The 22,500-nt window shown below is 37.8% G+C and overlaps 1 protein-coding gene across 1 annotated transcript in view; it reads right to left on the reverse strand.

Moving 5' to 3' along the window:
• Positions 1 to 35: 35 nt before the first annotated feature.
• LOC127649119 (protein APCDD1-like) overlaps positions 36 to 22,500 on the reverse strand; it is a 23,598-nt gene continuing 1,133 nt past the window's right edge. Inside the window, exons 2-5 of the mRNA XM_052134072.1 lie at positions 13,775 to 13,958; positions 12,026 to 12,557; positions 4,617 to 4,938; positions 36 to 2,400 (exon numbers count right to left, since the gene is read on the reverse strand). Of these exons, the coding sequence (XP_051990032.1) occupies positions 1,967 to 2,400; positions 4,617 to 4,938; positions 12,026 to 12,557; positions 13,775 to 13,958 (1,472 nt within the window). The 3' untranslated portion in view covers positions 36 to 1,966. The remainder of the gene's footprint in view (positions 2,401 to 4,616; positions 4,939 to 12,025; positions 12,558 to 13,774; positions 13,959 to 22,500) is intronic.

Here is a 22,500-nt window from a genome sequence, read left to right on the forward strand (position 1 = left end):
CATTCTTTGCTTTTATAATTTGAACATTGCAACGATTAAAATAGAAATCTGCTTTATTGGGTTTATATCTGACAGTCGTGTCTGTAACTGATCCTCTAGTGCAGCGTTATCTTTAATATTCAGTTTCAACATACAAAAGATCTGAAGATATCAAATCTTCCACGTCACACTTGTAAAACAATCATGTGGTTGTTTGTGTTTTTGAAATGTAAAAATAAAGAACTTCAATTCCATAAAATTCCCTCATGAAAGTCTACAAAGGTCAGTTAGAATATTTCCCTTTTGCTCCATGTTGCCCTTCAATGGTTCATTTTAAACTCACGTTTAGAAAAATACTCCAGTGAATCCTTTAAAGGATCAGTTCACCCAAACAAATCTAATAAAAATCATTTAATCTCTAAAAGTCAAAAGCAAAGTCATCTGATGGCTACGGAAGCCCTGAAGCGCAAGATGCAAAACACATATTTCATGAAGCGATTACTGATAGTGGCACCTGGTGGCTGAGTTTGGTACCACATGCTAACGGTTAGCCAGCAAGAACAAAAACAATTCTCATGTGTTGCTATTTGAGAAAAAATACATTTCAGAGCAAAAACACTTGTAGGACTCCAGGTACATCTGTTTTGGGTGTGTTAGTGCCTTCCTGAGCCTCCTGATGGCCTACAAAAAAAATTATAATATTAAGTCTCCTTTATTTTTACGGAAGAGGATTAGGGCCAAGCAATAATAAAAAAAAATAAAGCCATCTCGAGATTAAAGTCATTATAATGCGAGATTAAACTTGTTAAATTTCAAGAAAAAAGTCGAAATACAATCTTGAGAATAAACTCATTAAATATCGAGAATAAAGTCGTTGTGTTTCGAGAAAAAACTCGTTAAGTTTAATCTCGCATTATAATGACTTTATTCTCGAGATGGTTTTATTTTTTTATTATTGCTTGGCCCTAATCCTCTTCCGTATATTTTAGTTTTCCCGCTCTGGAAAAATAATTTTCAGAAATTTTTTTTTTTCTCACTTAAATCTCTTTTGAGGGGGAAAAAATTCAGAAAAAAAAAATAAATTTTGCCTGAATTTTTTTTTTTTTTGACTATGTCCTCCATTTTATTTATTTTTATTTTTTTATACGTCTCCTTAATTTTAGTTTTCCCGCTCTAGCAAATTTTTTTTAATTCTCTCTGAAAAAAAAAATAAAAAAATCAGAAAAATGTTAAATATTTTTTTAGGTGTATTAGTGCCTTCCTGAGCCTATGTCCTGCAACAACAATAACAACACTTTTTTTTTTTCCAGCTCTTTCAATTTTTTTCTCGCTCTGGAAAAAAAAAAAAGTTCCCTTAAATTTTTGTTTTCTCTGAAATCTTTTTAAAGCATGATTATTATTTGGTCACTTTGACTAAATGTGGTGAAAGTCATCAAACAATCAGGAATAATTGTCACACTTAACAACGAATGTCATATAAACCTGCGGTGCATTCATTTAATTGTGGGATGTCCTGTATTAGGACACTTTGTAACATTGTTTTGCAAAACGTAGTTCTAGTATTATTCTATAGAACTCATGCTAACTGAACGCTAGCAAACAAATTCAGAAAAACATTTCAGAGAAAAAAAAAAGACAAAATTGTCCCGACACTTGCGGTTCATGGCTTCCGTAGATGGCTTTGTTCAAGGAATAAACTGAAAGCTTTATTCACAGATCATTTTGGAATAATAGCCATTAATGCCTCTTTTATGGTGTTTTTTCTATAGAAAACACAATATGGGGTTGGAACAACATGAGGGTGAGTAAATAATGACATGGTGGACCTTTCCTGTAAGACTCATTTCCAATCAGCCATATATAAAATCATGAAAGCGCTCATTTATAATCATCCGGACTCTTCAGATAAAACAATAATACGCAAGCGGTTGACCCAAGTGCATTCTGGGTAATTATGGGCATGTTCAGTTGTCTATGTTTAACTCCGTCAACTAATGAAAACCACAAACGCAACACTCGAGATCACAGCCGCCACTGTCGTCGGCAGGTCGTCATAACCGTTGCTTAGCCGGTCTGCGTCGTGGCCCGTGTTGACCTTTGACCTCCGGCTGCTGGCGGAACACTGGACCAGCGGCATCTGGTAAGAAGTGGCTCTCTTCTCTGGATGATCCGGACTGAATCCGTCGCTGGGACGCTGTCCGTTGTAGAGCAGGTGTCTACCGTGAACGTCCCGTTCCATTCGGAAGAGCTCGTACTCTGTGTGCGGGAGGCGTATCCCCAGCGCTACGCAGCCATTGGTCGAAGTAACATCCTGTTCCACACCCACCTGCCAAGAGCCCTGAACGCCGCACTGGTTTCCGTTAAAGACGTTGAGCAGCGACGTGGTGGCGAGATCCATGGGCATCACACGCATGTGGTTCACTGGAAAGAGGCACAAAGAAAAGAGAGAAATAGTTCAAATTCATCCTGTATGAATTCAATGTTTTTGGGTCATTCTTACAATTTGTTGACTTTTAAGTCTCCGGTACATTTCTGGTATTTTTTTCATTTCAACGGATTACAATTTTAACCATATAATTCTAAAGCCTGTGCATCTTTAACATAATCGACATGTCTGCTGCCACCTGGTGGACATTTCTGGGCATTTCTTGAAGGAATTGTTTTTTAATAACATGTTCCAAATATTGCATGCACTCGTTTTTTTTATGTGAAATATTTGCTGATTTTAATGATAAAAGTGACAGTAATGATTACATTGTTATATTGTTATTGAAAAATCCCCTTTGAAATCCATTAAATATGATACAACAGACTTCTGAGGAATATCTCTCAATCATCATCACATTCATGCACACCACAAAAAACATCACAGAGCTTTTTATTTAAATTGTGAACTAATATTTCGGTGTATTTGCATATATGCAGTCTGCTCGTCATTATAAAGATCTCATTATTTGACATTATAATCTATGATGATGTCATAATTTCCCTTTTTTAAATGTCAATATAGTGTTTGGTGCATCTACATATTAACATATGATAAAAAGTAGTTTATTTAAAAAAGAATATTTGATACTCTGATACATTTCAGTCCATATTTATATATTTTATTTTTAATGATTTCATATGTTAGGCTTTACAGGTTAATAAGAATAAATACTTTTTATACTGTTACACACTGTTGTGCGTAAAATTCATATTTTAAATAATATATTACATTTTTTTGTTTCTCTAGTGTAATTTATTAATGTCTCCAGAAATGCATCTTTAACATCTTTAAAAAAAAGAAAAGGAAAAAAAAAATAATGCTAAATAATTTTTTTTATACTTTAATGTAGATAGATGACGCATTGTAAAGATGATCATAAATAATATTTACTTAGAAGCTAGAGCGTTTATTTTTACATGCTTGAATACAAATGTACAATTAATTTGAACATCACGCTTAAACTAAATAATTTACTGTGGATAGTACTTAAACTCCACAAGGGGGCGCTATATCGCGGAAAAAAGTTTACGCTTAAAACGTTTAAGTCTCTTTATTCATAAATCAGGCATATGACGTACATTTGAAAGCTTAGAATCTGAGCTTTTCAGAGATGCCCATCACTTCTGCATTTATGTTACGTAAAATAACAAAATAAGGCCTCAAAACATTCGTGTTGCAAATCAGCGCCCCCTAGAGGTCATGCTGTAAAAATATAAATATTAGTCTTTAAAATAGCACTTAAATGCACAAGTCATATATCAAATGAAAGCTCTCATTTTCAGGAATGTGACTGTATAGATTATGCACTACACTAAAACCACAGTTAGAAAGACTTTCAAAAGAATCACAATGTGAAACCTGATTTCTGTAAGTCATCAAATACAAACGTCTCTTTTATATGCAGATAACTGCTGCTGTAAAACCCAAGTAGCTAAAAACTAAAACTGAAGCTTTTAACTTAAATGAGCCATTGTTTACTTGTCTGTGAGATTGCTTGTGTGAATAATCCAATGTTATATCTTAGATGTACTGAACAAAATATCGGACCAGCAGTAAAAGCATGGTAAACAAATCTTTGTAAATATATTTTATCAACTACATATATCATCACAAAGGGGAGGATCTCAGCTTTCTAATGACCCCTAAATTGAGCTTGTAGTCCACTCAGAGGCCGAGATATTCAATGAAATAATGAGGGTGTTGCTTGAACTGAACATTAGACTGAATGTCTATGGACGAGCTCATCTGTGAGGGGTATAATGTGTTAGAGCGCCCCCTACAGTTCACATCTGTGAGGGGTAAAATGTGTTAGAGCGCCCCCTACAGTTCACATCTGTGAGGGGTATAATGTGTTAGAGCGCCCCCTACAGTTCACATCTGTGAGGGGTAAAATGTGTTAGAGCGCCCCCTACAGTTCACATCTGTGAGGGGTAAAATGTGTTAGAGCGCCCCCTACAGTTCACATCTGTGAGGGGTAAAATGTGTTAGAGCGCCCCCTACAGTTCACATCTGTGTATTGTGATAGAGAAACAATTTAAAACTACTTTTTTCTAGTGCTTTCTGTCATCTACTGGAATAAAATAAGACTATTTGGAGGGAGATGGAGTGAACAGAACCAGTTCTTGAGTTATTTAAAACAAAATGTTACCTTTAAATACAAACTCTGTGCCGCCCATCACACGGGATGATTGAAGTCCGCAGCTGTAGCGTCCTCTGGCGTAGATGCTGAACGTGGGGTGTTTGCAGACCGGGTCAGAATAATGATAATAATGACCCTCCCACGTGTTGTTATTGTCGTGGAAGATAAAGTGTCGTGTGAGGAAGAGAACCTCCGGCCGCACCTCACAGCGCTGGGACACCCACTGCCCGTGCAGACTCACCGTCAGGTCCGGCCGCAGCGGGAGAATGGGCGGATGAAACTCATCTGAGCGGCCGATGATTCGGCAGGCGATGCAGCTGAGATCGTGGTTCTGAGAACAGACAATATTAGACTAATGATCTGATGTGATTATGAAATCTGATTAGCTTCAGTGGATCAAATGTCTCAAATTCTCACTAACCATTTTATTTCGACAGTGTCTTTAAAATATGATTACATTTTTATTTTCAGTGACAATGCTTCATCACTGTCAAAATAAAAACTCAAATTGAGTTACTGATTTTAAATTCTATTTCCACTGCAATCTTTTGTTTCTTTTTCCTCCCCAATTTGTAACGGCCAATTCCCAAAGCGCTCTAAGTCCTTGTGGTGGCGTAGTGACTCGCCTCAATCCAGTTGCAAAGGACCTCAGCGTCTGAGACCGTCAATCTGCGCATCTTATCACATGACTTGTTGAGCGCGTTACCATGGAGACGTAGCGCGTGTGGAGGCTTCACGCTATTCTCTGCAGCATCAACACACCCCACCGAGAACCACATTATGGTAAATGGTCTACATTATATAGTGCTTTTTTAACCTTAGAGGTTACCAAAGCGCTTTACACTGTGTCCCAATCACCCATTCACACTCACATTCACACACCAATGGCGACAGAGCTGCCATGCAGCTCTGGAGGGAATTGAACCTCCAACTCTGTGATTGGGACCAACTTGGGGTTCAGTGTCTTGCCCAAGGACACTTCGGCATGTGGAGTCGTGTGGGCCGGTAATTGAACCTCCAACTTTGTGATTGGTAGCCGACCCGCTCTACCACCTGAGCCACAGCCGCCCTAGCGACCACGAGGAGGTTACCCCATGTGACTCTACCCTCCCTAGCAACCGGCCCAATATGGTTGCTAAGGAGACCTGACTGGAGTCACTCAGCTCACCCTGAATTCAAACTCACGACTCCAGTGGTGATAGTCAGCGTCAATACTCACTGAGATACCCAGACCCACTTTAATTACTTTTTAATGAATGTTACCATAGCAACTTAGGCCTCGGTCACATTTATACATATTCATTTGAAAAGGAATTTATTTCACTACATTCATGTTGCTCATTCCGCTCTAGAATAACTCCACTGTAAACTGAGTCTTTCATAAGTGCTTTTTCCATTACCACATGGACTAATTTGGAAAAAGATGATATTAGGAAACATGGTCACCATATAACATATTATAAGATGTCTTATAACTGTAGTTATAATTATTTACGAGAGTTTATACCATATTATAAGATGTGTTATAACTGTAGTTATAATCATTTATGAGATGTATTATAACTGTAGTTATAATTATTGATGTGAGGTTATAACATATTATAAGATGTATTATAACTGTAGTTATAATTATTGACGTGAGGTTATAACATATTATAAGATGTCTTAGAACTGTAGTTATAATTATTGACGTAAGGTTATAACATATTATAAGATGTCTTAGAACTGTAGTTATAATTATTGACTTGAGGTTATAACATATTATAAGATGTCTTAGAACTGTAGTTATAATTATTGACGTGAGGTTATAACATATTATAAGATGTATTACAACTGTCGTTATAATTATTGACGTGAGGTTATAACATATTATAAGATGTCTTATAACTGTCGTTATAATTATTGACGTGAGGTTATAACATATTATAAGATGTATTATAACTGTAGTTATAATTATTGATGTGAGGTTATAACATATTATAAGATGTATTATAACTGTCGTTATAATTATTGACGTGAGGTTATAACATATTATAAGATGTCTTATAACTGTCCTTATAATTATTGACGTGAGGTTATAACATATTATAAGATGTCTTATAACGGTCGTTATAATTATTGACGTGAGGTTATAACATATTATAAGATGTCTTATAACTGTCGTTATAATTATTGACGTGAGGTTATAACATATTATAAGATGTCTTATAACTGTCGTTATAATTATTGACGTGAGGTTATAACATATTATAAGATGTCTTATAACTGTCGTTATAATTATTGACGTGAGGTTATAACATATTATAAGACGTCTTATAACTGTCGTTATAATTATTTATGTGAGGTTATAACATATTATAAGATGTCTTATAACTGTCGTTATAATTATTGATGTGAGGTTATAACATATTATAAGATGTCTTAGAACTGTAGTTATAATCATTTATGAGATGCATTATAACTGTAGTTATAATTATTGACGTGAGGTTATAACATATTATAAGATGTCTTAGAACTGTAGTTATAATTATTGATGTGAGGTTATAACATATTATAAGATGTCTTAGAACTGTAGTTATAATTATTGACGTGAGGTTATACCATATTATAAGATGTGTTATAACTGTAGTTATAATCATTTATGAGATGTATTATAACTGTAGTTATAATTATTGATGTGAGGTTATAACATATTATAAGATGTATTATAACTGTAGTTATAATTATTGACGTGAGGTTATAACATATTATAAGATGTCTTAGAACTGTAGTTATAATTATTGACGTGAGGTTATAACATATTATAAGATGTCTTAGAACTGTAGTTATAATTATTGACGTGAGGTTATAACATATTATAAGATGTATTATAACTGTCGTTATAATTATTGACGTGAGGTTATAACATATTATAAGATGTCTTATAACTGTCGTTATAATTATTGACGTGAGGTTATAACATATTATAAGATGTATTATAACTGTCGTTATAATTATTGACGTGAGGTTATAACATATTATAAGATGTATTATAACTGTCGTTATAATTATTGACGTGAGGTTATAACATATTATAAGATGTCTTATAACTGTCCTTATAATTATTGACGTGAGGTTATAACATATTATAAGATGTCTTATAACGGTCGTTATAATTATTGACGTGAGGTTATAACATATTATAAGATGTCTTATAACTGTCGTTATAATTATTGACGGGAGGTTATAACATATTATAAGATGTCTTATAACTGTCGTTATAATTATTGACGTGAGGTTATAACATATTATAAGATGTCTTATAACTGTCGTTATAATTATTTATGTGAGGTTATAACATATTATAAGATGTCTTATAGCTGTCGTTATAATTATTGATGTGAGGTTATAACATATTATAAGATGTCTTATAACTGTCGTTATAATTATTGATGTGAGGTTATAACATATTATAATATGTCTTATAACTGTCGTTATAATTATTGATGTGAGGTTATAACATATTATAAGATGTCTTAGAACTGTCGTTATAATTATTGACGTGAGGTTATAACATATTATAAGATGTCTTATAACTGTCGTTATAATTATTGACGGGAGGTTATAACATATTATAAGATGTCTTATAACTGTCGTTATAATTATTGACGTGAGGTTATAACATATTATAAGACGTCTTATAACTGTCGTTATAATTATTTATGTGAGGTTATAACATATTATAAGATGTCTTAGAACTGTCGTTATAATTATTGATGTGAGGTTATAACATATTATAAGATGTCTTATAACTGTCGTTATAATTATTGATGTGAGGTTATAACATATTATAATATGTCTTATAACTGTCGTTATAATTATTGATGTGAGGTTATAACATATTATAAGATGTCTTAGAACTGTCGTTATAATTATTGACGTGAGGTTATAACATATTATAAGATATCTTAGAACTGTAGTTATAATCATTTATGAGATGTATTATAACTGTAGTTATAATTATTGAAGTGAGGTTATAACATATTATAAGATGTCTTAGAACTGTAGTTATAATTATTGACGTGAGGTTATAACATATTATAAGATGTCTTAGAACTGTAGTTATAATTATTGACGTGAGGTTATAACATATTATAAGATGTCTTATAACTGTCGTTATAATTATTGACGTGAGGTTATAACATATTATAAGATGTCTTATAACTGTCGTTATAATTATTGACGTGAGGTTATAACATATTATAAGATGTCTTATAACTGTCGTTATAATTATTGACGTGAGGTTATAACATATTATAAGATGTCTTATAACTGTCGTTATAATTATTGACGTGAGGTTATAACATATTATAAGATGTCTTATAACTGTCGTTATAATTATTGACGTGAGGTTATAACATATTATAAGATGTCTTATAACTGTCGTTATAATTATTGACGTGAGGTTATAACATATTATAAGATGTCTTATAACTGTCGTTATAATTATTGACGTGAGGTTATAACATATTATAAGATGTCTTATAACTGTCGTTATAATTATTGACGTGAGGTTATAACATATTATAAGACGCCTTATAACTGTCGTTATAATTATTGACGTGAGGTTATAACATATTATAAGACGTCTTATAACTGTCGTTATAATTATTGACGTGAGGTTATAACATATTATAAGACGTCTTATAACTGTCGTTATAATTATTGACGTGAGGTTATAACATATTATAAGACGTCTTATAACTGTCGTTATAGTTATTGACGTGAGGTTATAACATATTATAAGATGTCTTATAACTGTCGTTATAGTTATTGACGTGAGGTTATAACATATTATAAGATGTCTTATAACTGTCGTTATAGTTATTGACGCGAGGTTATAACATATTATAAGATGTCTTATAACTGTAGTTATAGTTATTGATGCGAGGTTAAAAACATATTATAAGATGTCTTATAACTGTAGTTATAGTTATTGATGCGAGGTTATAACATATTATAAGATGTCTTATAACTGCAGTTATAATTTTTTACGAGAGGTTATAACATATTATAAGATGTCTTATAACTGTAGTTATAATTATTTACGAGAGGTTATAACATATTATAAGATGTCTTATAACTGTAGTTATAATTATTTATGAGAGGTTATAACATATTATAAGATGTCTTATAACTGTAGTTATAATTATTTACGAGAGGTTATAACATATTATAAGATGTCTTATAACTGTAGTTATAATTATTTATGAGAGGTTATAACATATTATAAGATGTATTATATACATTACAAATATATATATAATACATTATAACTAGAGATAAATGAGATGTTGCTTGTGTTATAATGTATTATACTATGAATAGGTAAGTAATATAATGTGTTATAACTGTAGTTATAATTATTTATGAGAAGTTATATCTTATTATAAGGTGTATTATGAGACATGTGACTGCACGACTCTGATCCACCCAAAACCACCAATGAACTGTCACTCCCAAAGCCGTCTGGAGCTATTTTTGATTGACAGATGTAACTGTAATCATGTCCGTAGAGGGTTTAAATAAGGAAAGATGTTAATAAGGCCTGTTTTTTTATGCCACTTCCCTGTTTGGCCAGTGAGGTCACGTCATGCATCAAAATGCAGCGGTTTGCTGTTTGATGGCACTCAATTGATGACACACGTTTGGGGACGAGAAACAGGATTGTTCTGTTGTTGTGGCTTGAATGAGTCCTTTGTGTCTGAAGTTTTAATTACATGTTTAATTAAACATCTTTCCATTAGGAGGGATTTCTATATTAAATTTTTTTACGAGGTCAATCCGACCAGCGCTGTCTCAAATTCTCTTAAAACTATTTTAAGTTCAGTTGGCAGGCCAACATCAAAGCGTCTCGACAAAATGGACTTTCCAGTTTTCACTGTGTCTCTACACATGAAACCTCCAAACGAGGGAGCTGTCGAGAGGAGACGTAAACATCTCACCTCACATCTCACAGTGAGTAATGTAAAGCGTCTGAAGCCACTCCGAGCGTTTGAGATGTAAACAGAGCCGAGTGTGTGACGAGACGTACAGTGTGGAGATCACACTTCATTTACTGATGAACACTGAGCCAGATATCCAACGCCTCATAAATCTCAGTGTTATGTGAGGAGTCATCACAATACCAGCTGTACGGGCTCAGATCTCAAATCAGACTCTCTCAACACTCATTAAAGCTTCTCTGCATGAGCAAAATGAAAATCAACTCAATGCTCAATAACTTTACAGCACAACAGAACAAGTCATCTGAGTCATTTGTTCGGGAATCATGCTACACTGGTCACGCTGTATGTCTTTGATTCACTAGAAAGAATCGGATCATAAGACTCATTTGTTCGGGATTCACACCACACTGGTCACGCTGTATGTCTTTGATTCACTAAAAAGAATCAGATCATAAGAGTCATTTGTTCGGGAATCACGCTACACTGTTCACGATGTATGTCTTTGATTCACTCAAAAGAATCGGCTCATAAGAGTCATTTGTTCGGGAATCATGCTACACTGGTCACGCTGTATGTCTTTGATTCACTAAAAAGAATCGGATCATAAGAGTCATTTGTTCGGGAATCATGCTACACTGGTCACGCTGTATGTCTTTGATTCACTAAAAAGAATCAGTCATGAGAGTCATTTGTTCAGGAATCACACTACACTGGTCACGCTGTATGTATTTGATTCACTAAAAAAGAATCGGATCATAAGAGTCATGTGTTCGGGAATCACGCTACACTGGTCAAGCTGTATGTCTTTGATTCACTAAAAAGAATCAGATAATAAGAGTCATTTGTTCGGGAATCACGCTACACTGGTCACAATGTATGTCTTTGATTCACTAAAAAGAATCAGATCATAAGAGTCATTTGTTCGGGAATCAGACTACACTGGTCACGCTGTATGTCTTTGATTCACTAAAAAGAATCAGATCATAAGAGTCATTTGTTTGGGAATCACGCAACACTGGTCACGCTGTATGTCTTTGATTCACTAAAAAGAATCAGATCATAAGAGTCATTTGTTCGGGAATCAGACTACACTGGTCACGCTGTATGTCTTTGATTCACTAAAAAGAATCGGATCATAAGAGTCATTTGTTCAGGAATCACGCTACACTGGTCACACTGTATGTCTTTGAATCACTAAAAAGAATCGGATCATAAGAGTCATTTGTTCAGGAATCAGACTACACTGGTCACGCTGCAATGGTTCGTGTGGTAGATTCAAAAGAACAGGATCATAAGAGTCATTCATTTGAAAACTGAACAAACTTTTTAGTTTATGTTTCATGTAGTGGTGGTGACTATTTTACAACGGTTTTAAATGTGGCTCATTGAATCAGATTTTAGAGATTGAAAACAGTTGTATTAATTGTTTACCTTGCCGTTCTGCAGTGCCGGTTGGTAACTGGAGGGTCTGTAGTACATCCTCTGTGCCGGTTCAGTGTGAATATCTCCTAAGAACAGTTCTTCCACTAGATGATCCAGATTATGATGCAGGTATTGCTTCTCCACGCGCAGCAGCTGCAGTTCATGCATGGCAAAATTTAGCCCTCTGGAGCAGTCGCAACCGCTCTCCTCGCTCCACAACTCGTAACCTACATTCGGCACCCAGGGGCCAAGATCCCTGTCGGGCCCCCTACAGCTGCGCTTCAGCCTCTGACTGAGATCTTTGGCCACGGCTGTGGAGTGACAGATCACATGTGTGCGGTGGATCTGGTAGTCGGCCTCTGTGCCACCCCGCACGATCCAGGACGCCTGGCGCAGTCGCAAACGGCCGCGCACCACCAGCGTGTATGTCGGACTCGTGCAATGATTGTCTGCGTAATAGAACTGATGGGCCTGAAAGGTGTTGTTGTGGAAGAATCGGTACAAGCGAGTGATGAACTCTGGACCGGGCCGCACCTCACAGCTGCCATAGTAACGGGAGAACAGAGAGAGAAAAGAGAGGTCACATGATGGGATGTGTATGTTTCATAGACACATATAAGGGCCACTTTGGTATGGCGCACCTTAGAGGAAAGGGGGGATTTTTATTTCTGAAATAGTTTTGAGTACCTTCACAATACATTTACCATGATTTTACTAAAATAACCGTATTTGAGTCCGACCATCACCCCTGTGAGACAAAACCGTGACTCGTCAGTGAAGAGCACCTTTTGCCAGTCATGTCTGGTCCAGTGAAGGTGGGTTTGTGCCCGTAGACGACGTTGTTGCTGGTGATGTCTGGTAAGGACCTGCCTTACAACACGCCTACAAGCCCTCAGTCCTGCCTCTCTCAGACTACTGTGGACAGTCTGAGGACTGATGGAGGGATTGTGTGCTCCTGGTGTAACTCAGGCAGTTGTTGATGCCATCCTGTACCTGTCCCGCAGGTGTGATATTCGGATGATCCTGTGCAGGTGTTGTTACACGTGGTCTATCAACTGTCCTTCCTGTCTCCCTGTAGCACTGTCTTGGGTGTCTCACAGTACGGACATTTTCCCTCGCACAACTATTGCGAAGGAACGCAAAACTGTTGCGAGGGAACGCAAAACTAATGCGAAGGAAAGCAAAACTTATTGCGAAGGAAAGCAAAACTTATTGCGACGGAACGCAAAACTGTTGCAAGGGAACGCAAAAACCGTTGCGAGGGAACGCAAAACTAATGCGAAGGAACGCAAAATTAATGCGAAGGAGCGCAAAACTAATGGGAGGGAACGCAAAACTTATTGTGAGGGAACGCAAAACTAATGCGAAGGAACGCAAAACTAATGGGAGGGAACGCAAAACTTATTGTGAGGGAACGCAGAAACTGTTGCAAGGGAACGCAAAACTAATGCGAGGGAACGCAAAACTTATTGTGAGGGAACGCAAAACTAATGCAAAGGAAAGCAAAACTAATGCGAATGAACGCAAAACTAATGCGAGGGAACGCAAAACTAATGCGAATGAACGCAAAACTAATGCGAATGAACGCAAAACTAATGCGAAGGAACGCAAAAACTATTGCGAGGGAACGCCATTGTATGACATCACTGAGCACAACATTTATGCACAATTTCTTTGTGTTCAGAACAAGAAAGAAAGTCATATAGAGTTACAACAACACACGGGGTGTTCAGAGGTCAAATTCTCCCATTCTCTCACCTCGTGGACACCCAGTGACCCTCGATGCTGGGCGGCATCTGGACTGTGATACGAGCGCCGTTGTGCAGATGTTTCAGCATGTGATGACACTGTGTGTCTTTAGCCGTCCAGACGAGAGACTTCTCCAGAGCCAGACGAGGGAAGCGTCCATCTGAGAGATACAGAGACGACCCCTCCACCCAACCTGATATAAACAACCAGAGTGAGCGGTCAGAAGAGGGTTAACGGGACATTGCACATGCACTCATCTTGTGATCAACATACTGTTATTTCTTTCTCACATGTCTCCTCTGGAGTTTATAAAGAGATCTCAATAATGTCACAGATCTTAATATGAATTCATGCACATTTCTCATCAAGATCAAGTGATCTGAGCTATTCTATACACATTCATGTTATAGTTTTAGAGTTATATTGATACTTGAATAAAACATATGAGCACTTTGTTAAGTCTCTTGAGCTGTGAACGTGCAACATCTGGGCAAAGATATTTCTATCTGGGTTATTAAAGAGCAAACGTTAACTGTCCCTTTAAAATGAGAGTGAGTCATTATTGAATGTGGGAACTCACGAATGCTTGGACAGAGATCTGGTATGTTTATATTTTATGACACTAGGAGAATATAAAGCTCATCGTTGAGATAACACAAAACACATTTTTGGCTCGTGATCAGGAGCCTCCATACGGGCGCCACATGAAAAGAGAAAAACCTTGAATAGCTCAAGAATTCAGGACTAAAACCTCGGAAATTAAAGAATTTTAGTGGCTGAGGCTTCACGACCGAAACCATTCCACATGAACGCATATTAATAAGGGTCAAAGGCATGTCCTGGTCAAAAGGGGGGCTAGGAGGGGCATTGCCCCCCTAGATTGTCCTTATGCCCCCCACAGTCGCACAGTGAAACGACCAAGTGAGAACCTATGGCCCTCCCCAAAGGTCAAAGTGCACCCCAAAAGATTACATCCTAGTACTGATCCGGGTCAAGAGCGCACTCAGACTCCAAAACAATAACAAATAACCATCCACCATGTACCTTCACTTAACGTTTATCTTTCCGGACTATAATGGGACAGCGTGTTCTCCAGGGAACCTCTGCAGCATGTAATCTGCTCAGTCCAGCTGGAAACATTTGTAACGCTCGACCGCTGCACTCATATCAAAGTCATCTCTCTTTCTCTCTGCTGGACCCTGAGAACATCAGCACCGTTTGCACCTGCATCAGCCCCCGTCTGACTCGGACCGCCTGCCAAACACTTGCAAGTCTGCAGACATCCGAAACCAGTCGTGGAAACCCAGAGCGCCTTGTTACACAAACGCACTGTGATCCTGAAAGAACCTCCTCACGTGTCCAGCGATTACAACACTTCCTAACACATCTGATCCTCAAGAAACCTTCCTGGTCTTTACAGACATGCACATGAACACCTCTCTGAGGAACGATGGCTCATTTGAGGTTTGGAGAGAGACAGCTGTCCCGTTTATAACGGTGGAGATAGACACGGTTTCAAAATGTACACACAAACCTAAACACTATTATCTTTTTTTTGGAACACAAAAGCGTTGTACTTTGGCTTTGCAATATGCAATGCATAATTTAAATTAATTTAAACCAACTGATCTCAGTTCAGGAGACTCTGTGCTGTCATTAAAGGGTTAAACTTTCAACGCACAGAGTCATGTGACCGAACAACATGGCGCTGATCACAGCGGAGTTTGTCTTTGGGAGAAACAGCAACAGAACTACATCTGGTAAGAAACTGAATTAAGTTTTTACACTGAAACCTGTTTGAGTCAAAAGATTAGAGTCTCTAGTTTCATCTGATATGACATTTTAAACATTTGAGCGATTTATCGTGAAACGCCGCTCTGTTAAACACAATGACCACGTATGTGGACTATAGGCTTATTTTCACATAACATATCCAATATTTACTGTGCATTGAGAATAAATGTGTTCATCCAAAAGCTGAAGCTTTCAGAGGCTTTATATGGAGTTATGATGAAAATAAGATGCATTTCACACTGTTCTGAGACCAGTGCAGACAGACAGCACACTGGAGGTTAAGTCATCCACTAAATAGGGAGCAAGGGAGCATCCCTTTTATTATTTACAATTTCGCAAATTAGTCCCGCTGTCCACATATGTGGACATCAAATTTTAGGAAAATTATTTGGTCTAAATTTTTTTTTGCATGTTTCTTAGGAGTTACTAGTTACAAATAAAAAAGGAGAAACATTCATGCTTCAACATTCACAGCACTGCATTTGACCATAATATTAAAAATAGCAAAAATCTCAAATTTTGGGTTTTGGATTGTGCTATGAGGATCAGTATACATGCTCTACATTTCATAAAAATAATTAAAAGGTATGTTAAAAAGTCATTGTTATTTTTTAATTTGATTAACCTTTTCAACTCTGTTGACCTGACGGTGGTCCCGAAGGGGGGCGCTATATCGCGGAAAACGTTTACGCTTAAAATGCTCAAGTCCACGTATATGTTAGTCAGGCCTATGAAAGCTTAGAATCTGACCTTTTCATTGATATCCAGCACTTCTTCAGTTATGTTACTTAATATAACAAAATAAGGCATTAAACTACCCGCGTCGCAAATAAGCGCCACCTAGTGGTTATTTGGTAGAAATATTAATATGAATATAAAGTCTTTAAAATAGACAAGTCATATATCAAATGAAAGATCTCATTCTCAGGAATCTGACTGTATAGTTTATGTTGTTACACTAATATCACAGTTTAAAAGAGTTTCAAAATATGTGTTTTGAACTATTGTAGATTTATACATCAACACCTAGATTGTGAGGGGTAAAATGTGTTAGAGCGCCCCCTACAGTTCACATCTGTGAGGGGTATAATGCGTTAGAGCGCCCCCTACAGTTCACATCTGTGAGGGGTAAAATGTGTTAGAGCGCCCCCTACAGTTCACATCTGTGAGGGGTATAATGTGTTAGAGCGCCCCCTACAGTTCACATCTGTGAGGGGTATAATGTGTTAGAGAGCCCCCTACAGTTCACATCTGTGAGGGGTATAATGTGTTAGAGTGCCCCCTACAGTTCACATCTGTGAGGGGTAAAATGTGTCAGAGTGCCCCCTACAGTTCACATCTGTGAGGGGTATAATGTGTCAGAGTGCCCCCTACAGTTCACATCTGTGAGGGGTAAAATGTGTTAGAGCGCCCCCTACAGTTCACATCTGTGAGGGGTAAAATGTGTTAGAGCGCCCCCTACAGTTCACATCTGTGAGGGGTATAATGTGTTAGAGAGCCCCCTACAGTTCACATCTGTGAGGGGTATAATGTGTTAGAGCCCCCTACAGTTCACATCTGTGAGGGGTATAATGTGTTACAGCGCCCCTACAGTTCACATCTGTGAGGGGTATAATGTGTTAGAGCCCCCTACAGTTCACATCTGTGAGGGGTATAATGTGTTAGAGCGCCCCTACAGTTCACATCTGTGAGGGGTATAATGTGTTACAGCGCCCCTACAGTTCACATCTGTGAGGGGTATAATGTGTTAGAGCCCCCTACAGTTCACATCTGTGAGGGGTATAATGTGTTACAGCGCCCCTACAGTTCACATCTGTGAGGGGTATAATGTGTTAGAGCGCCCCTACAGTTCACATCTGTGAGGGGTAAAATGTGTTAGAGCCCCTACAGTTCACATCTGTGAGGGGTATAATGTGTTACAGCGCCCCTACAGTTCACATCTGTGAGGGGTATAATGTGTTAGAGCGCCCTACAGTTCACATCTGTGAGGGGTATAATGTGTTAGAGCGCCCCTACAGTTCACATCTGTGAGGGGTATAATGTGTTAGAGCGCCCCTACAGTTCACATCTGTGAGGGGTAAAATGTGTTAGAGCGCCCCCTACAGTTCACATCTGTGAGGGGTATAATGTGTTACAGCGCCCCCTACAGTTCACATCTGTGAGGGGTAAAATGTGTTAGAGTGCCCCCTACAGTTCACATCTGTGAGGGGTTAAATGTGTTAGAGCGCCCCTACAGTTCACATCTGTGAGGGGTAAAATGTGTTAGAGTGCCCCCTACAGTTCACATCTGTGAGGGGTATAATGTGTTAGAGCGCCCCCTACAGTTCACATCTGTGAGGGGTAAAATGTGTTAGAGCGCCCCCTACAGTTCACATCTGTGAGGGGTATAATGTGTTAGAGCGCCCCCTACAGTTCACATCTGTGAGGGGTAAAATGTGTTAGAGCGCCACCTACAGTTCACATCTGTGAGGGGTAAAATGTGTTAGAGCACCCCCTACAGTTCACATCTGTGTATTGTGATATATTGTGAGGGCAAATTATTTTCCGCACCTCATGTAAGTGTCAACACAGGACAGAAATTGTATTTTTCTTAATGCTAAATCTGAACCTGGAGACCTGCAGATGGGTTAATGTTTCTCTAGTAGCTTGTGCTGTAGATATTCACTTTGTTCTACCTGAATAAACCCCATAGACTTGAAGGGGGGTCTCAAGTCATATCGAGAAAAACAGACTCTTTTCTTAGCCAGTAAACAAACACCCAGAACAATTTAGCCACCACCTAGCAACGCCCTGGCAACCACCCTAGCATTGCGGTGCCCTTTCAGTTTCTGTAAACATTCTGTCTCTGTATTTTTCTAACACTAATTCACAACAAATCTATTTTTTTAACTCTTCCACCATTTATATCGAAGCTACAGCGAGCAGCAGCCAAAGTCTGAGTCCCACAGTCGGTTCTTTCCCCAAGCACTGGCCTTTTGTCTCAATCAAAGCACCGCAGAGCTCCCGAGACCCAACCACCAAGAACATTTCCAGTTGGTTGGGCCCCATCGGTGAGGTAACATTTCTGGCCCGAATAACAAACACACAAGCAAAGTGTTTTGCCACATGACTCTCGATTCGTCTGACGGACGCGCTCTTCCGGAACGCACCGCCCTGAGAGCACTTTAACTGCCCACTCGTTAATTCTGATTATATATACAAGTTTATGAGTGTGTAGACATTTTAATAGATGCATGATTCATTAGTGGATGGGGGGTTTATGTGGATGAGAATAGCCGAGCACATTAGATTACACTTCTCCAGATCTATTTAGCACTGGGTAACGGGCACAGGTTTGGAAGTTTAGCTCATCAACTACATTATTGAAAATGTGAGAGCTGTTTGCCCACGTAAAACTCACCGCCGCTATGTTAGGTCCACCCCCTGTTGTCTGGACTCTCTTTATATGACTCGGGTCCCCTTAAAAAGTCCCCTAGTGTTTTAAGGCTAGGGTGGCCTAAGTCGTTATTCCACGTGCCGCTTCATCTCGCACATTTCCAGTGTGTTCTATATAAAGAGAAGTTGGAGATCTATGCAATATGGGAGACTGAGGCTAGTTGTCACAAGGGTTATATCTTAGTAATGATGACATTTGGAGTCAAAAGTCCAATTATTCAAATGTGTCTTTTCTCTAGCAGGGGTTTGTATGTTGGTTAAAAACACCTTATTCAAAACCCTCTTTCATTAGAAAATTATTTGGTGAATTCTACCCTCCAAAGACTTTTCTTTCTCGTCATAGTTTTATATAATCATAGCGAATATAATCAAACCACACTGACAGTGGCAAGAAAAAGTATGTGAACCCTTTGGGATCAGCTGGTTTTCTGCAGTAATTGCTCATAACATGTGATCTCATCTTCATCAAAGTCACAAGTACAGACAAACACAATGTGCTTAAACTAACAACACACACACAATTATAATCTTTCATGTCTTTATTGAACACATCCCTTTAAACATTCACAGTGCTGTGGAAAAAGTAAGTGAACCCTAGGATTGATCCTCCTTTGGCAGCAATAAACTCAACCGAGCGTTTCCGGTAGCTGCGCATTAGACCCCCACAACGTTCAGAAGGAATTTTGGACCATTCTTCCAAAATTCCTGGAGATTTGTGTTGGCGTTAGTGGACTTGCATTTGCATGGTTTAGGTCGTATTTAGCAGAGCAGACGAGGAATTTTCAAATCAAACAAAAGTTAAGTATGGAGTGCCACAGGTATCAGTTTTAGGGCCTCTGTTTTTCTCCTTGTAGAGCTTCGCTTTTTCCACATTTTGTTATGTTACAGCCTTATTCCAAAATGGATTACATTAATTGTTTTCCTCCAAATTTTGCAAACAATACCCCATAATGACAACGTGAAAGAAGTTTGTTTGAAATCTTTGCAAAGTTATTAAAAATAAAAACCGAAAAGATCACATGTACATAAGTATTCACAGCCGTTGTCATGACACTCAAAATTGAGCTCACGTGCTTCCTGTTACCACTGATCATCCTTGAGATGTTTCTACAACTTGATTGGAGTCCACCTGTGGTCAATTCAGTTGATTGGACATGATTTGGAAAGGCACACACCTGTCTATATAAGGTCTCACAGTTAAGAGGGCATGTCAGAGCACAAACCAAGCCATGAAGTCCAAGGAAATGACTGTAGACCTTCGAGACTGGATTGTATCGAGGCACAGATCTGGGGAAGGGTACAGAAACAGTTCTGCAGCATTGAAGGTCCCAATGCGTCATGTCTGGAGGAAACCAGGCACCGCTCATCACCTGGCCAATACCATCCCTAAAGTGAAGCATGGTGGTGGCAGCATCATGTTGTGGGGATGTTTTTCAGGGACAGGAACTGGGAGACTCAGGATCTGGATCTCAGACTGGGTGAAGGTTCATCTTCCAACAGGACAGCGACCCTAAGCACACAGCCAAGATAACAAAGGAGTGGCCACAACTCTGTGAATGTCCTTGAGTGTCCCAGCCAGAGCCCAGACTTGAACCCGATTGAACATCTCTGGAGAGATCTGAAAATGTCTGTGCACCGACGCTCCCCATCCAACCTGATGGAGCTTGAGAGGTACTGCAAAGAAGAATGGGAGAAACTGCCCAAAAATAGGTGTGCCAAGCTTGTAGCATCATACACAAAAAGACTTGAGGCTGTAATTGGTGCCAAAGGTGCTTCAACAAAGTATTGAGCAAAGGCTGTGAATAGTGCTTTTTATAAGTCAAAGTAGCTCTAACCCACACCTCCAATCTATGCAATTAATGCAGGAAACCAGCCAGTTCTAAAGGGTTCACATACTTTTTCTTGACACTGTATTATAAAGGCGGACGGTATTTTTCATGAAAGTCAGGTTGGGGTAAGTCACATGTCATTAATGTATACAATTTATTAATTAAAATATGAATTGCTCAAAACAGTACTTTGATATTTTTGTATGATGAGTCGTTTTGTGCCTCTTAATAGTTTAACTTCCCAAAAAGTTTAATACAGGTGCATATTTGATTGTTTTGGCAGTTGTGATGGGGGTTGACAGGGACCACTTATCCCATATAGTGTGAGAATATGCCCGCTATTGGGGCATGTTGTCACTAAAGGGTAAATGGGTGTTTAATGAACTGTGTATTTTTTTCTGGGCAAAAACTGTGAAACTGTGTCAAGTGTTTAATATATGTGTCCAAAAAATGTAATAAATATTCAGTTAAAATTGTGACACCAGCACGGTCTCCCATCTTACATTTAAGAACTGTTTAGGAGTCCATGTGAGAGCGTCTGTGAAGTTCTGGCCTTTCTTTGACTTCATCCTGAGGTTTTTTCCTCTATAAATACACTTTCATCTGCCCTGACTGCACACTTTTATTGCTGCTGGGAACGACGGCTATAACACACCACTTAATTGAACGTTAGATTCACTTAAACACACTGCAGAGAAAGCACACTTGAAAATATATTTTTTTATCTCTCATCTCCGTTTGAAGTGGCTGCAGTCTAATAATCGCTCGTCTCTACTTGTGGACGCAATGAATGCAAACAGATCATGTGCTCATGGAAACAGCAGTTCTAGAACTCTCTTTCTATTCATCTCTCTTTCATGCACATAAGCACAGAAATAATCAAATTATTACACAAAACTGTACAAGAGAATTAACCTACAATCAATCTGTTTCATATCTATATTATAAGATCTTACAAAAGATGACAACTGTTTTAGAGTAATTTACAGCTTTAGAGAGTTCTTACTTAAAGGATTATTCCGGGTTCAGCTCAATCGACAGTATTTGTGACATAATGTTGATTACCACAAAAATGTATTTTAACTTGTTTCTCTTTTTCTTTCAAAACTGCTAAACTTGAGGTTAACGGGAGACATTTACAATGGAAGTGAATGGGAACATTTTTAGAGGGTTTAAAGGCAGAAATGTGAAGCGTATAATTTAATAAAAAGGAGGTACATTAACCCTTTAAGCTTGGCGGACCCGCGAGAAAAGAAATAATCGTCAATATATTAACAACTACAGTCTTGTCCAACACAAAATAGGTTTAGTTTGAAAGTTTAGAAACTCTTCTTTATAATACATGTGACATTATGAACAAAACTGAACAAGTGCTTTAAATTATACAGACAAATCAGAAGAGTTACATTTTGATAAAAACATCAAAGTCATCAAATATTCATGTGTCATATGTTGTTGGAAAGCTCTTAAAGAGTAAAATACAACCAGACTATTTGTTTTACTCACAGATGAAAATATAGTGAGTAACAGCTAAATATATGTCTTTGACAATTATGTTGATGTTGCTTATATGCCACGTTTTCGCTTAAAACTTTACAAAAAATATACTGAACATAAAACATCACATAACATTATTTAGAGTCTGTGATTATCTTTCAATCGAGTCCACACACAAGA

The sequence above is a fragment of the Xyrauchen texanus genome, chromosome 9 (genome assembly GCF_025860055.1).
Source record: "Xyrauchen texanus isolate HMW12.3.18 chromosome 9, RBS_HiC_50CHRs, whole genome shotgun sequence".
In the NCBI taxonomy this organism is placed as follows: domain Eukaryota; kingdom Metazoa; phylum Chordata; class Actinopteri; order Cypriniformes; family Catostomidae; genus Xyrauchen; species Xyrauchen texanus.